This window comes from Amblyraja radiata, chromosome 5 (genome assembly GCF_010909765.2).
Source record: "Amblyraja radiata isolate CabotCenter1 chromosome 5, sAmbRad1.1.pri, whole genome shotgun sequence".
In the NCBI taxonomy this organism is placed as follows: domain Eukaryota; kingdom Metazoa; phylum Chordata; class Chondrichthyes; order Rajiformes; family Rajidae; genus Amblyraja; species Amblyraja radiata.
In genome coordinates this window covers 110,848,080-110,865,361 of record NC_045960.1, presented here as the reverse complement: position 1 = coordinate 110,865,361, position 17,282 = coordinate 110,848,080, and the positions used below count along the sequence as shown (strand labels likewise).

The 17,282-nt window shown below is 44.7% G+C and overlaps 1 protein-coding gene across 1 annotated transcript in view; it reads left to right on the top strand.

Annotated features, from left to right (window-relative positions):
• wasf1 (WASP family member 1) overlaps nt 1-17,282 on the top strand; it is a 76,847-nt gene that overhangs the window by 45,339 nt on the left and 14,226 nt on the right. Inside the window, 2 exon segments of the mRNA XM_033021982.1 lie at nt 418-552; nt 4,616-4,769. Coding sequence (XP_032877873.1) covers nt 418-552; nt 4,616-4,769 — 289 coding nt within the window.

Here is a 17,282-nt window from a genome sequence, read left to right as displayed (position 1 = left end):
CATCTGTGGAGAACATGGATAGGTGACGTTTTGGGGCAAGACCCTCCTTAAATTTATCAGCGATGGTTTCTGTAAACTTGTAAAAGTAAAGTTGCTCCTAATGATAGTGATTCTTGAAAGATCACCACTAATGCTTCCAGAGGCAGGACAATAAAGTTGAGAGGGAAAGATAGATCAGCCATGATTGAATGGCGGAGTAGACTCCACGGGCCGAATGGTTTAATTCTTCTCCCATAACATAAACATATCCATCAAAACCTTTCCTATCCGTACTTGTCCAAATGTCTTTCATTGTTGTTATTGTACCTGCGTCAACTACTTCCTCTAGCAACTCGTTCCATTTACCCACCACCCTCGGAGTGGACAAGTTGCCCTTCGGGTTCCTATTAATCTTTGATGTTTGTTTTAAACCTCCAGGTAAATATGCAGAAGATATATTTGGAGAGCTCTTCAATGAGGCTCATAGCTTCTCCTTCAGGGTTAACTCCCTGCAGGAACGTGTGGACCGCCTCTCCGTTAGTGTGACCCAGCTGGATCCTAAAGAGGAAGAATGTAAGTCTATGAATCCAAACTTGTACACAGGGCGAGCAAACTGGGTATGAATGTATTTCAAAGATAGACGCAAAACGTTAGAGCACCTCTGTGGGTCAGACAGCAACTCTGGAGAAAAGGAATAGGTAACCTTTCAGGTTGAGACCCTTCTTCAAGCTCATGTCTCATGTCCAGATTCGGCCTTTTGGCCCATGAAGTCTTCATCGCGTGTCATTCAGCACGGTGGCACAGAGGTAGCATTGCTGCCTTACAACGCCAGAGAACCGGGTTCAATCCTGACCTCCAGTGCTGTCCGTGCAGAGTTTGCATCTTCTCCCTATGACCCGGTTCTCCCTGTGACTTCTCCGGGTGCTCCGGTTTCCTCCCACACTTCAAAGACTTACAGATTTGTGGGTTAATTGGCTTCTGTAAATTGTAAACCCATTACCAGGGTTGGGGGTGGATCAGATACGATAGTGGCAATAGACAATAGGTGCAGGAGTAGGCCATTTGGACTTCGAGCCAGCACCGCCATTCAATGTGATCATGGCTGATCATCCCCAATCAGTACCCCGTTCCTGCCTTCTCCCCATATCACCTGACTCCGCTATTTTTTAGAGCCCTATCTAGCTCTCTCTTGAAAGCATCCAGAGAACCGGCCTCCGCCTAAGGCAGAGAATTCCACAGACTCACCACTCTGAGAAAAAGTGTTTCCTCGTCTCCGTTCTAAATGGCTTACTCCTTATTCTTAACAGTCTTTTAGAGGCTTTGAGATAGGCACATGGATATGCAGGAAATGGAGGTCAATTTATCTTGACCTCATGTTTGGCATGGATATTGTTTAGTTTTGGTTTAGTTTATTTTCACGTGTAGCGAGGTACGGTGAAAAGCTTTTTCGTTGGGTGCTATCCAATCAGACTGTACATGATTACAATCAAGCCGTCCACAGTGTACAGATACAAGACAAAGGGAATAACATTTAGTGCAAGATAAAGTAAAATTAAAGCTAGTCCAAGGGTCTCTAACGAAATATATGGGAGGCCAGGACCATTCTCTTGCTGATGAGAGGACGGTTCAGTTGCCTGATAACAGCTGGGAAGAAACTGTCCCTGAATCGGAAGATGTGCGCTTTCACACTTCTGTACCTATTGCCTGATGGGAGAGGGGAGAAGAGGGAGTGGCCGGGGTGTGACTGCTCCTTGATCATGCTGCTGGCCTTGCCGAGTCTTAACCCATCTTTGGCGGCCTTGTAGAGTGTGGGTTGATTATGGTCACATGTACGGAGGTACAGGAAAAGGATTTGCCACTCCTCAGCCTGAAAATTTCCCCAAGATGACAAGCTGAGGCGTAATTAATTGTTGGAGAAGGGGCCAACCATAGGCAAAATATCAGACCAGGTTCCCACTCAGTACCGCCCCGCCCACGTGGATGTATTATTTTCAGGCTGCTTTGACTGAAGGACCAAGGGTCCCACAATAAATGGGCAGCACAGGGGTAGTGTTGCTGCCTTAGTGCCAGAGACCCAAATTCGATCCTATCTACGGGTGCTGTCTGTACAGAGTTTGTACGTTCTCCCTGTGACCACGTGGGTTTTCTCCGGGTGCTTCGGTTTCCTCCCACACGCCAAATACGTACAAGTTTGTAAGTTAATTGGCTTTAGGTTTCGGGGGTTATGGGAAGAAGGCAAAAGAATAGGGTTGAGTAGGAAAGATAGATCAACCATGATTGAATGGCGGAGGAGACTCGATGGGCTGAATGACCTAATTCTTCTGCTAGAACATGAACTTAATTAAAATAGTAAATTGTCCCAGTGTGTAGGATAGTGTTATTGTATGGGGATCACTGATCGACACAGACTCGGTGGGCCGAAGGTCCAGTTTCCGCGCTGTATCTCTAAAGTTTAAATGTACAAACAAGGGCAGGATATGCTGGTTTACACAAAAGGGCTCAGAGTGCTGGAGTAACTCAGTGGTTCAGGCAGCATCTCTAGAGAACATGGAGAGGTGACGTTTCGGGTCGGGACCGTTCTTCGGTCTTTGGACAGTTTTCCGAACCCGACCCGAAACGTTGCCTATCCATGTTCTACAGAGATGCTGCCTGACCCGCTGAGTTACTCCAGCACTCTGTGAAACGTTACCTATCCATGTTCTCCACAGATGCTGCCTGACCCGCTGAGTTACTCCAGCACTCTGTGAAACGTCACCTATCCATGTTCTCCACAGATGCTGCCTGACCCACTGAGTTACTCCAGCACTCTGTGAAACGTCACCTATCCATGTTCTCCAGAGATGCTGCCTGACCCACTGAGTTACTCCAGCACCCTGTGAAACGTCACCTATCCATGTTCTCCACAGATGCTGCCTGACCCGCTGAGTTACTCCAGCACTCTGTGAAACGTCACCTATCCATGTTCTCCACAGATGCTGCCTGACCCGCTGAGTTACTCCAGCACTCTGTGAAACGTCACCTATCCATGTTCTCCACAGATGCAGCCTGACCCGCTGAGTTACTCCAGCACTCTGTGAAACGTCACCTATCCATGTTCTCCACAGATGCTGCCTGACCCACTGAGTTACTCCAGCACTCTGTGAAACGTCACCTATCCATGTTCTCCAGAGATGCTGCCTGACCCACTGAGTTACTCCAGCACTCTGTGAAACGTCACCTATCCATGTTCTCCAGAGATGCTGCCTGACCCGCTGAGTTACTCCAGCACTCTGTGAAACGTCACCTATCCATGTTCTCCAGAGATGCTGCCTGACCCGCTGAGTTACTCCAGCACTCTGTGAAACGTCACCTATCCATGTTCTCCACAGATGCTGCCTGACCCGCTGAGTTACTCCAGCACTCTGTGAAACGTCACCTATCCATGTTCTCCACAGATGCTGCCTGACCCGCTGAGTTACTCCAGCACTCTGTGAAACGTCACCTATCCATGTTCTCCAGAGATGCTGCCTGACCCGCTGAGTTACTCCAGCACTCTGTGAAACGTCACCTATCCATGTTCTCCACAGATGCTGCCTGACCCGCTGAGTTACTCCAGCACTCTGTGAAACGTCACCTATCCATGTTCTCCACAGATGCTGCCTGACCCGCTGAGTTACTCCAGCACTCTGTGAAACGTCACCTATCCATGTTCTCCACAGATGCTGCCTGACCCGCTGAGTTACTCCAGCACTCTGTGAAACGTCACCTATCCATGTTCTCCACAGATGCTGCCTGACCCGCTGAGTTACTCCAGCACTCTGTGAAACGTCACCTATCCATGTAATCCACAGATGCTGCCTGACCCGCTGAGTTACTGCAGCAGTTTCAGCTCCACAATAAATCAGTATTCTGCAGGGTAGCAGTGTGGACTATCAGTGTAAAGTGGTTCTGCAGTACTCTTAACGCTAGTAGATACTTTTTGCTCAAACCAGTATAGTTATTACCCAGTTATGTTTATACCACTATATATAAAATCATGAGGAAAATAGATAATGAAAACATGGTAGCCTTTTACCCAGTGTAGTGGAATCAATAACCAGAGGGTATAGGTTTAAGGTGAGAGGGTAAAGATTTAATAGAAATCCAAGTAGCAAAATTTGGCACATGGAAGGTGGTGGATATATGAGACGAGATGCCAGAGGAGGTAGTTGAGGCAGGTACTATAACAGCATTGACCTCTACTCAATAAGTCTGTAGCCTCATTTTGCTCTGGTAATTTATTTCATTCACATGTTTAAACTGTAATGTTTTATTATTCATGTTTAATGTTTTATGTGTCAATCTTAATTGTTGCTGTATGTCGTGTTGTTACTTGCGAGCGGAGCACCAAGGCAAATTCCTTGTATGTGTACATACTTGGCCGATAAACACATCAATTAATTAATTATTTAATTTCTTCATTCAAACGCCATTTAGACAGGTACTAGGATAGGAAAGGCTAAATGCGGACAGCTGGGGCTAGTGTAGATGGGGCATCTTGGTTGGCATGCACAATTTGGGCCAAAGGGCCTGTTTCGGTGTTGTCTGACTCTGTAATGTCTGAAAATGACATGGTGATGGTTTGCACAGAATAACTTCAGTTCCTTTCCATTTCCAGTGTCACTACAAGATATCACCATGCGGAAAGCCTTTCGAAGCTCCACCATTCAAGACCAGCAACTCTTTGACCGCAAATCGTTACCCATTCCACTGCTGGAAACGTACAGCACCTGTGAGAAACCTCCGCCTCTCAACATCCTTTCTGCGTACAGGTCAGTAAAACCCGAATCCACGAAAAATCTGATTTGTTTGTATTAAAATTGGATTTTGGGATGAAGTAAACTAACCTTGTCATTAAGTGAATTGGAGCAAAGCCCAATTTTAAGATCAAATGATAAATGGCACGTAAAAAACAAGGGGACATGGGACAAGATGTTGTCAAGCTGGAAAGGGTTCAGAGATGATATACGAGGGTGTTGCTAGGACTAGAGGGTGCGAGCTATAGGGAGAGGTTGAGTAGGCTGGGTCTCTATTACCTGGAGCACAGGAGGATGAGGGGCGATCTTATAGAGGTGTATAAAATTATGAGAGCAATAGATCGGGTAGATGCACAGAGTCTCTTGCCCAGAGTTGGGGAATCGAGGACCAGATGATATAAGTTTAAGATGAAGGGGAAAATATATAATTGGGATCTGAGAGGCAACTTTTTCACACAAATGGTGGTGGATGTATGAAACAAGCTGCCAGAGGAGGTATTTGAGGCAGGGACTATCCTAACATTTAAGAGACAGTTGGACAGGTACATGGATAAGACAGGTTTAGAGGAATATTGGCCAAACGCAGGCAGGTGGGACATGTTGATCGGTCTGGGCAAGTTGTACCGAAGGGCCTATTTCCACACTGTCCTACCGCTCGATGACTCTATAGCTATGCCTTTAATAATCTTATATATCTTTCCATGGGCAATTGTTAATTCTTGAATTTACAGCAGGACGTAGCTAAGAAATCTGTGGAGCACCCATCATGATTCTCTGTAACTGTAAGGGCGGCACAGTGGCGCAGCAGTAGAGTTACTGCCTTACAGCGCCAGAGACCCAGGTTCGATCCTGGCTACGGATGTTGTCTGTACGGAGGTGTCTGTATGTAGGTTCTCCCCGTGACCTGCGTGGGTTTTCTCCAGGAGCTCCGGTTTCCTCCCACACTCCAAAGACTTAGAGGTTTGTAGATTAATTGGCTTGGTATCATTGTAAATTGTCCCTAGTGTGTGTAGGATTGTGTTAGTGTACAGCGCAGAAACAGGCCCTTCGGCCCACCGAGTCAGCGCCGACCAGCGATCCCTACACATTTAACACTATCCTACACACACGAGGGACAATTTACCTTTATACCAAGCCAAATAACCTGCAAACCTGTTTGGAATGTGGGAGGAAGCTAAAGATCTCGGAGAAAACTCACAAGGTCACGGGTAGATCGTTCAAGCTCCATACAGACAGCACCCGTAGGATCATAGAAACATAGAAAATAGGTGCAGGGGTAGGTCGTTCGGCCCTTCAAGCCAGCACAGCAATTCAACCTTTATCCTCATTCCCCATATCCCTTGATTCCTTTTTCCTCATCTCAATCCTAAATTCTTATTCTTAACTCTTATTCTTAACCCCTTATTCTTAAACTGTGACCCCTGGTTCTCGACTCCCCCAATATCGGGAACATTTTTCCTGCAAAATATAAAGATCGAACCAGGGTCTCCGGCACTGTAAGTGCTGTAAGGCAGAACTCTGCCGCTGTGCGACCATGCCTCCATTATTGAATACTTGTTGATTATAATTAGGTGAAATAGGCTTTAAATACGTATTGTAATACTTGTGTATTACAAACCTTTAATTTCAGTTCAGTTTATTGTCACGTGTACAGTTGCATGTTAACCGGCCAGCGGAAAGACAATACATGATTACAATTGATCCATTTACAGTGTACAGATACATGATAAGGGAATAACGTTTAGTGCAAGGCAAAGCCAGTGCAGCCCAAAGGATGGTTCAAAGGTCTCCAGGATCTTCTGCCAAAGTTCAGACTGATCCATGGGAAATTTAAATATATGGGGATACCTATGTTTCATTCAGTCCAACACTCTGAGTGTGTAAGAAGGAACTGCAGATGCTGGTTTAAACCGAAGGTAGACACAAAATGCTAGAGTAACTCAGTGGGATAGGCAGCATATTCGGAGAGAAAGAATGAGTGACATTTCGGGTCGAGGGCCTTTATCAGTCTGAAGAAGGGTCTCGACCTGAAACATCACCCATTCCTTCTCTCCAGAGATGCTGCCTGTCCCGCTGAGTTACTCCAGCGTTTTATGTCTTGCTCAATATTCCAGCATCTGTTCTTCCTTGTGTCTGTTTTTTATTTCTCCAGCATTTTGTGTCTGTCTCCAACTCTCTGAGTGTGCAGATATCTGATTTTATACTTTCTGATCATGAATCACTGATCCCCCTTTTCCTTTGTCCATGTAATTTTGAACTTCGGCATAGTTTCTGCTTTGAATACTAACGCTGGAAGCCGGTTAAAATCGTAATGAGCCTCCATTGTCCATTCTGAGGCGTCAGTCCAGCAGTTCTATCAGTGTGAATAGCTGAATGCTGGCAGCCGCACACACAGGACAATGCAACTTCCTCACGCAGTTGATTTAGACTTTAGAGATGCAGCGTGGAAACAGACCTTTGGCCCACCGACCAGCGATCCCAGCACATTAACACTATCCTATCCCTGCTAGGGACAATTTTTACATTTACCAAGCCAATTTACCTACGTACAAAACTGCACGTCTTTGGAGTGTGGGAGGAAACTGAAGATCTCTGAGACAACCCACGCAGGTCACGAGGAGAAAGTGCAAACTCCATACAGACAGCACCCGCAGTCGGGATCGAACCCGGGTCTCCGGCGTTGCATTCGCTGTAAGGCAGCAACTCCACCGCTGCGTCACTGTGCCATCCAACTCTACTGCTGCGCTACCTGGTCCGTCAGCATTTCTTGAAAAAAGGAATAGATGACTTTTGGGTCAGACCCTTCTGAAGGAGGTCTTCAACTCGAAACGTCACCTATTCTTTTTCTCCAGAGATGTTGCCTGACCCGCTGAGTTAAGGGCCTGTCCCAATTACGTGTCCTTGGCACGCAAATTACGCGACCTCGTGGTGGCGTTGAGGCGCACGGGCATCGTGTGGCCGCGCGGGACCAGTCCCACTTAGAAGCGCGGAGGGGTAAGTAGTTGTGCGCGACATCGCGCGGGGCTCCGAAATGTTTGTAGTGAATGAAATCTTCGCGCGCCAACGGCCTGTCGTGGAACTGACGGCCAAAGTGGGACAGGACCAAGACCCTGGCGCGACGCAACGTCTCACCTCCAACAGCAGCAGAAGCAGGCGAACGATCGCCGAACTCGGCCTGGGGCTCACGGCCGTTGTGATCTGGATCCGCCCCCACTTCTACTCCCAGAGCGGGACCAAGAAAATTGAAGATAGACACAAAATGCAGGAGTAACTCAGCGGGACTGGCAGCATCTCTGGAGAGAAGCAATGGGTGACGTTTCGGGTCAAGACCCTTCTTTTCAGACTGAAGAAGAGTCTCGACACGAAACGTCGCCCATTGCTTCTCTCCAGAGATGTTGTCGGTCCCGCTGAGTTACTCCAGCTTTGTGTCCATCATCAAATGACGTCACACGCTCCAGACGGCTGTGCGTACGCATGGAATCACGCCCAACCTTCGCGGGACCGTCGCGGCTCAACGCGACCACGAGGTCGCGTAATTTGCGTGCCCATGTCACGTAAGTGGGACAAGCCCTTTACTCCAGCATTTTGTGTCCATCTTCGGTATAAGCAACATCTACAGGTCCTTCCTAAACACTATCCTACACACTATCCTACACACTAGGGACAATGTCCAATTTTTACGGAAGTAAATTAACCTACAAACCTGCACGTCTTTAGAGTGTTGGGAGGAAACCGGTGAAAAACCATACGGTCACACGGAGAAAGTGAGAACTCCGTACAGACAGCACCCGTAGACAGGATCAAACACTGGTCTCTGGTGCTGTAAGGAGCAACTCTACTGCTGTGCCACCATACCTCCTATTGTAAGACATAAGATCAGGAGGAAGCAGCTAAATTATTCCATATGTACCCTAATTATTGATTTTAATGATTCTTTTTTAATTGTCTTGTAAGGTTGCAGCCATGAGATTGAGTGAAATTTGTATTAAATTTGCCTTCACTGGGAGAAGGCTATTGGGTCCAGAGGTTGGTACAGCATGATGCAGCTGTATGTCATTGCTGAGACACTACACCTTGGAGTCTGTGCTGTTTTGGTCGCCCAGCTTTAGGAAGGATGCCAGTAAGTTGGAAAGGGTTCAGAAGAGATTCAGCAGCATGTTACCTGGGCTTGCAGACTTGAGTTGTAGGGGGAGGCTGGATAGGCTGGGCTTTTCTTCTTTGGAGCTTGAAGCTGAGGGGCAAGCCTAATGAGGTGGACAAGATCATGAGAACCATGGCTAAAGTGAACACTCACAGTCCTTTTCCCAAGGTAGAGGATTCTATAACTAGAGGGCAGAGGCTTAAGGTAAGAGAAGAATGATTTAAGAGGGAGCTCGGGGCAATTTTTTCACTTGGAGGATAGTCCATACTAGGAATGAGCGGCCAGAGGAAGCTATAGAAACAGATACAATTCTAACTGTGTCAGAACCTTTATCCCAGGATTTTTTGAGGATGTAACTAGGAAAATGGTCAAGGGAGAGCCAGTGGATGTAGTGTACATAGACTTTCAGGAAGCATTTGATAAGGTCCCACATGGGAGATTAGTGGGCAAAATTAGGGCACATGGTATTGGGGATAGAGTGCTGACCTGGATAGAAAATTGGTTGGCAGACAGGTAACAAAGAGTCGGGATTAATGGGTCCCTTTCAGAATGGCAGGCAGTGACTAGTGGGGTACCGCAAGGCTGGGTGCTAGGACCGCAGCTATTTACAATATATATCAATGATTTAGATGAAGGGATTCAAAGTAACATTAGCAAATTTGCAGATGACACAAAGCTGGGTGGCAGTGTAAACTGAGGAGGATGCTATGAGAATGCAGGGTGAATTGGACAGGTTGGGTGAGTGGGCAGATGCATGGCAGATGCAGTTTAATGTGGATATATGTGAGGTTATGCCCTTTGGTAGCAAAAACAGGAAGGCAGATTACTATCTAAATGGCGTCAAGTTGGGGAAAGGGGAAGTACAACAGGATCTGGGGGTCCTTGTTCATCAAACAATGAAAGTAAGCATGCAGGTACAACAGGCAGTGAAGAAAGCGAATGGCATGTTGGCCTTTATAACAAGAGGAGTTGTGCATCAGAGAGTGGTAGCTGTGTGGAATGAGCTTCCAGTGAAGGTGGTGGAGGCAGGTTCGTTTTTATCATTTAAAAATAAATTGGATAGTTATATGGATGGGAAAGGAATGGAGGGTTATGGTCTGAGCGCAGGTATATGGGACTAGGGGAGATTATGTGTTCGGCACGGACTAGAAGGGTCGAGATGGCCTGTTTCCGTGCTGTAATTGTTATATGGTTATTATTATATGGTTATAGGAGCAAAGAGGTCCTTCTGCAGTTGTAAATGGCCATAGTGAGACCACACTTTGAGTATTGTGTGCAATTTTGGTCCCCTAATTTGAGGAAGGACATTCTTGCTATTGAGGGAGTGCAGCGTAGGATTACAAGGTTAATTCCCGGGATGGCGGGACTGTCATATGCTGAGAGAATGGAACGGCTGGGCTTGTACACTCTGGAGTTTAGAAGGATGAGAGGTATCTTATTGAAACATATAAGATTATTAAGGGTTTGGACACGCAATAGGCAGGAAACATGTTCCCGATGTTGGGGGAATTTCAGAACTAGGGGCCACATTTTAAGAATAAGGGGTAAGCCATTTAGGACGGAGACGAGGAAACACTTTTTTCTCACAGATAGTTTGAGTTTGTGGAATTCTCTGCCCCAGAGGGCGGTGGAGGCCGGTTCTCTGGGTACTTTCAAGATAGGGCTCTTAAATACAGTGGAGTCCGGGGATATGGGGAGAAGGCAGGAATGGGGTACTGATTGGGGATGATCAGCCATGATCATATTGAATGGCGATGCTGGCTCGAAGGGCCAAATGGCCTACTCCTGCACCTATTGTCTATTGTCTTTTGATGGAAAAAGATAAATAGTGGTGGGCATAGCTTTAAGGTGAGATGGGCAAATTTAAATGAGATGTGCGGTGCATGTTTTTTACACAAAGAGTGGTGATTGCATGGAGCACGTTGCCAGGGGTAGTCAGTGAGCCAGATACAATAGTGGCGTTTAGAGATTTTTGGATAGACAAATGGATATGGAGGGATAGTGTTTATGTACAGGTTGATAAGAGATGTCCTTCGCATCAGGTTCAGCACAAACATTGCGGACCGAAGGGCCTGTTGTTGTACTGTACTGTTCCATGTTCTATAACTTTCAAAAAACCTTTGGACAGGTAAGGATAGGAAGACTTCAGTGGTGAATGGGGTAATGTAGGCAAAGAGGACTGCTTGAACTTGGTCGGCACGGACAAGGTGGGCTGAAGGGCCTGTTTGCAAGATATATGGTCCTATGCAATTTGATCTTGAGTCAAACAGCATGGAAATCAAGGCTTTCTCCCCAACTCATCCATGCTGACCAAGATGCCCCATCTAAGCTAGTCCCATTAGCCTGCGTTTGGCCCATATCCCTATAAAACCTCCCTGTTCATTTCACTTAAGATCCAGGTAATTTTAATAAACCTTTTTATTTGTCCAGAGTTGTTATTCAGCTCAAAGTTGAACTGGTCAGATAAATATTAATCCACTTATTGGACGTACCATAATGACCATGGTCCCATGCGAGATTTCCACCGTAGAGACTGAGATTTGCGGAGATTGACAGATTCTTTATTAGTAAGGGTGTCAAATGTTATGGGGGGGAAAGCAGGAGAATGGAGCTGAAAGGGAACTATAGATCAGCTATGGTTGAATGGTGGAGTAGACTTGATGGGCCAAATAGCCTAATTCTGCTCCTAAGTCTTATGAATTTATGTGAAATGGAGTTGCAAGTTGTAACAAAATCGAATGAAGGCAAAATATGTAGGAAGGATCTGCAGATACTGATTTACACCGAAGACAGACCGAAAGAGCTGGGGTAACTCAGCAGGTCAGGCGGCATCTCTGGAGAAGAGGAATAGGTGACATTTCGGAGTGAGAAGTCTGAAGAAGGGTCTCGACCTGAAACATCACCTATTCCTTTTCTCCAGAGATGTTGCCTGACCCGCTGTATTACTCCAGCACTTTGTGTCTCGCTCAAGATCCCAGCATCGGTTCTTCCTTGTGTCTGTTTTTTATTTCTGAAAAGATTTGGGTAAAATACGTCTCCTAGTCAACTTGGTGTGTTTCTCTCAATAAATAAACCGGTATTTGAAAAAAAAAGACTTAATTCCTGACTGAGAACGATAGTTTTAAAAAGTTAGACGATTGATCTAGGTCTGAAGGAAGGTCCCAACCCAGCACATCCTTCACCCATTTTAACCACAGATGCTGTCTGACCTGTTGAGTTCCTCCACCATTTTGTGATTTGCACAAGAAATGATGTGTTTTCTGTGCAAATATCTGAAACTGGTGTATGCATTCCAAAGTTGTGGCATGTGTTGTTAGTAATTTCTGTTTCTGAGTTGTTTGTGACTGTAATTTATTTTGGCCACTAGATGGCAGAACTGGATTAATTTAGTTACGCTTATTATTGTCATGTGCAAAGATCATAGAGGAGCAAGATAGACCACTCCTCCGAAATCCAATGGACTGACGTGTAGTACGTGACGGGACGTCACGGCCGCCATTTCTTTGAGCGACACGCGACTTCCGGTATGCCATCCGCTGTGATCCAAAGCAAAGATTATAGAGCTCCTCTATAATCTTTGATCCAAAGCAAAGATCCTCGAGTATCTTGTAGCGGGAACAGCCCCCTCCTTTGCGTAGTTTCCCTTGCATTGTATTGTGCAGTTTCCCTTTAACACACACTGCACAAAATTAAATTTAACGTATATATATTTTATATATTTATATGAATGTGTGTCTGTGTGTGAGAGGCAAGTTAGAGATAATAAAGTTTATTCTCAAGGATCAGAAGCAACTTTGATTTAAATCATCACTATTAATTCATTTGTCTTGTAAGATGATGTGCATAAACCATAAAGGCAATTATATATATAATTATATAGTAATAATAAATATATGCATAGATATATATTTATACACATACATATATATACACATACATATATACACACATACATATATACACATACATACATACACACGTATACACATACAAGGTACACAAAATTGCTGGAGGAACTCAGCGGGTGCAGCAGCATCTATGGAGCGAAGGAAATAGGCGACGTTTCGGGCCGAAACCCTTCTTCAGACTGCATACACATACATATGCACACATACATATGGATAAATTTATATGCATACATACACACATATATAAACATATATATACATACATATATACACACATATATACACATACATGCATATATACACATACATATATATTTATACATATGATCATTTTCCAACGATCAATAGATTTACGATCAGTTCCTGTGGATTGGAGGGTAGCTAATGCTATCCCACTTTTCAAGAAAGGAGCGTGAGAGAAAACGGGGAATTACAGACCAGTTAGCCCGACTTTGGTGGTGTGAAAGATGCTGGAGTCAATTATTAAAGATGTAATAATGGGGCATTTGGATAGCAGTAAAATAATTAGTCCAAGTCAACATGGATTTATGAAAGGGAAATCATGTTTGACTAATCTTCTGGATTTTTTTGCCGCAAGGCTTGGTGTTGGGGCCGCAACTGTTTACCATATATATTAATGATTTTGAAAGGGAATTAGGAGCAAAACTAATGCATACATACCTACATATTTAAATTCATCTGATAAGTTGGTCAAATAACATGGGCACCTTCTTGCTTTTTTTGAGACATGGATTTTTTAAATGTGAATGTCTCATAGCAACACATTTGTGGGTCAGCAGTATTTTGTACCAACCCCCACAATTTCAAATAATTGTAAATTGAACTTCTTAAACAAGGAAAACAATTTTTATTTACATCATTTTGTGTGGCTGTCAAGGTGGCTGTGTTGACTGTAATTATGAGACTGCCGGGCAGTATCACTGTGAATGGCGGTGGCTGTGTGTTTTAATGCAAGTGTGAAAAGGAGAGTAAATTTAAAGAGACAATGTGAGAACCATCAGGGTTTCATCCAAGAACCAATTTAAAGGCAAGGTTCCATCAATTACAGTATTTTAATTGAAAATCTTACTCTTAATATTCTTCCTAATTAGGCTTTTTGTGTTCCCTCTTGAACCTTGTCTCCCAGAGCCTCTGGGGAGGTTCTAGAGATACAATAATCCAATCTTGAGGCAAATAACCATCTTTAAAACTGGCATTGCCTGCCTTTAATTCTACATTCTCCGAGGATGCTGGATGCCACGACAATCTCTTGCAACAAGTACAGAAAGGCAGGCAACTGCAAAAAGATCAGAGAGGAAAGAGTATGGAAGGGAAAGGCTTTTCAGAATCAGAATCAGATTTTATTTGCCATGTTTTGCAACATACGAGGAATTTCATTGGCCAGGTCAGTCATACAATTAAAAGCAACAGCACTCAAAAACACATTTTAATACGGACATTCACCACAGTGACTCCTACACATTCCTCACTGTGATGGAAGGCGAAATAAAGTTCAAGTCCCTTCCTTTTGTTCTTCCTCGGTCGGGGGCCTCAAGCCCCCCGTTCAAACTCCGTTCAATGGTGAACTCCTCTTGGTCTCCAGGCCTATAGTGCTGCACAAATTACTGCACCACATGCATCTATTTATTCCCTTTTCACATGGTTCATGCAGCTGGATATTAACTTACCGACATGGAAAGAGATGCAGTCAGCATTCAATAGTTCAGACTTCTGGGTGAATTAAGGGGCTGCTTGATGGGCTGAGGGTATTCGAGATTGGCTGATTGTCATTCTTTTGGAAGAACTGATGGGAGTTTTTATGGAAAAGCTGATGAATTGACTACGGGATGAGCTGGTGGGCTCGAGGATTGCTGGATGAGTGTTCTAGAAACATAGAAAATAGGTGCAGGAGGAGGCCATTTGGCCCTTCGAGCCAGCACCGCCATTCATTGTGATCATGGCTGATCAGCCCCAATCGATAACCCATGCCTGCCTTCTCCCCATATCCCTTGATTCCACTAGCCCCTAGAGATCTATCTAACTCTCTCTTAAATCCACCCAGTGATTTGGCCTCCACTGCTCTCTGTGGCAGGGAATTCCACAAATTCACAACTCTCTGGGTGAAAAAGTTGTTCTCTCACCTCAGTCTTAAATGGCCTCCCCTTTGTTCTAAGACTGTGGCCCCTGGTTCTGGACTCGCCCAACATTGGGAACATTTTTCCTGTATCTAGCTTGTTCAGTCCTTTTATTCATTTATATGTTTCTATAAGATCCCCTTGCATCTAACAAGAGTGTTTTATTGTCATGTAGAACAATTTCCTGCATCTAGCTTGTCCCAGATAGAACAATTAAATTCTTACTTTCAGCAGCACAACAGAATCTGTAAACATAGTACACTGTAGACAATATGATAAGATCCCCCTCATCCTTCTAAACTCCAGTGAATACAAGCCTAGTCTTTTAAATCTTTCCTCATATGACAGTTCTGTTAGGTTATTTGATGGTTAGGACAGGTTTAGAGGGGTATGGGCCAAATGCAGGCATGTGGGACTAGTGTAGATGGGACATGTTGGCCAGCGTGGGAAAGTTGAGCTGAAGGGCCTGCTTCTAAGCTGTGAGACTCTATGACTAGGTGATCTGTTGAGGCTGGTGGTATGCCATGAGGAACAATGGGCATGGACCTTTGTAAACCACCACCTGGTTGAGTCTCCTTGAGTCACCATCGGCATTGATAACATCAGTCAGGGGTTGATGATCTGCAAAAAACAAGTTGGTCTCATTCTTGTTCTCTCATGCGATACATGCAGCAGATCTGAACTGCCTGTGTTTGCCCTCTTGGCTGTCTTGTCAAATTACACTGGAGATTAGAGTCACCCCTGAAACAAACAGTGCCTTGTGATCCACAGGGGAAAAAATAAAATCTAAATGCAGAACAATGGATGGTTTAAATCAAAGAAAATGATACAAAGAGGCCATTAGAGCAATACCGATCTAGGAAACTGACAGCAGATTTTACAATGCATTTAAACCTCTCCCATTTTAATGAGATGCATTCCTGGAATATGTAGGAAGTTTATTGTAACCTAGTGCCCTAGTGGATTAAGGGCGGCATGGTGGTGCTGCGGTAAAGTTGCTGCCTTACAGTGGGTGCTGTCTGTACAGCGTTCGTAGGTTCTCTCCATGACTGAATGGGTGTTCTCCGAGGTCTTCGGTTTCCTCCCACACTCCAAAGACATACAGGTTTGTAGGCTTGGTATAAGTGTAAATTGTCCCTAGTGTGTGTAGGATGGTGTTAGTGTGCGGGGATCGCTGGTCAATGCGGACGCGGTGGGCCAAAGGGCCTGTTTCCGCGCTGTATCTCTGTAAGAAATAGAAGCAAGGATAAGCCATCTAAGTTCAAACCACCATCAGTAAGATTATTGTTGATTCTGCAACTCAACACCTTATTCCCACATTCTCTCCATTATCCTTCATCCTTATCGTATTTGAAAAAAAATATCTCTCCTTTCAAGGACTCGACTTCCACCATCTCACGCGATAAAGAATTCCAAGATTTCCAGCCCTTGAGTGAAGAAACTGCTCCTTGTCTCATTACTAAATATCATGACCCATATTCTGAGACTTTGGCCCTCGTTCTAGATCACCAGACCAGCCGCAATCTCCACCCACGAGCCCAATCTAAACAGAGATAGACACAAAATGCTGGAGTAACTCAGTGGGTCAGGCAGCATCTCTGGAGAAAAGGAATAGGTGACGTTGCAGGTCGGAAGCCTTCTTCAGACTGCGTTCTGACACTTCTACTTCTTCTTCTTGCGTATGGTGTGCACAGCCTAAAGTTGTAGGACAACTTGTTCTATTAGATCTTATTTGACTGTGCACACCAGGTTGATTGGATTTGTCGAAACAGGGCGGACCACGTGAAGGTTGCAATCTCCCACCCCGCGTTCTGACAGCAAAGAGCAAAATGTCCAACGTAGATACAATAATAAATATATCGCCATTTGCATTAGTTTTGTGCAGTTAACAAATCACAATTTCACACAATGTACATAAGACGGCAGTTATTTGACAAATACTCTGCAGTTCGGTGCAGGAGATCTTGTCGACGAATATTCTGGACCCACTGTTGACATCTGAAATTACAGGAGATATCATTTAGGATTAACTAATAAGAAAAAAGATGATCATAACTACATGCCTGAACAATGGATGATATGTCACTTAAATGCAATTGTTTTCAGTTGTGTGGAGAGACCTGTATGTTGAAGATGCTTTTTGCCTCTAATATGTCAATTTACCTTAAATGTAGAAGAGCTTATTAAATCTTCTTACAAAGACCATTAAGTATTTTCTTTCTATCCTCTTTTGGACCCAAGGCATAGCAGAGCTGCCAACTCTTACGAAGAGGTAAGGGAGGGAGAGAGGGAAGGGAGGGAGAGAGGGAGAGAGAAGAGAGGGAGAGAGAGAGAGAGATCGAGA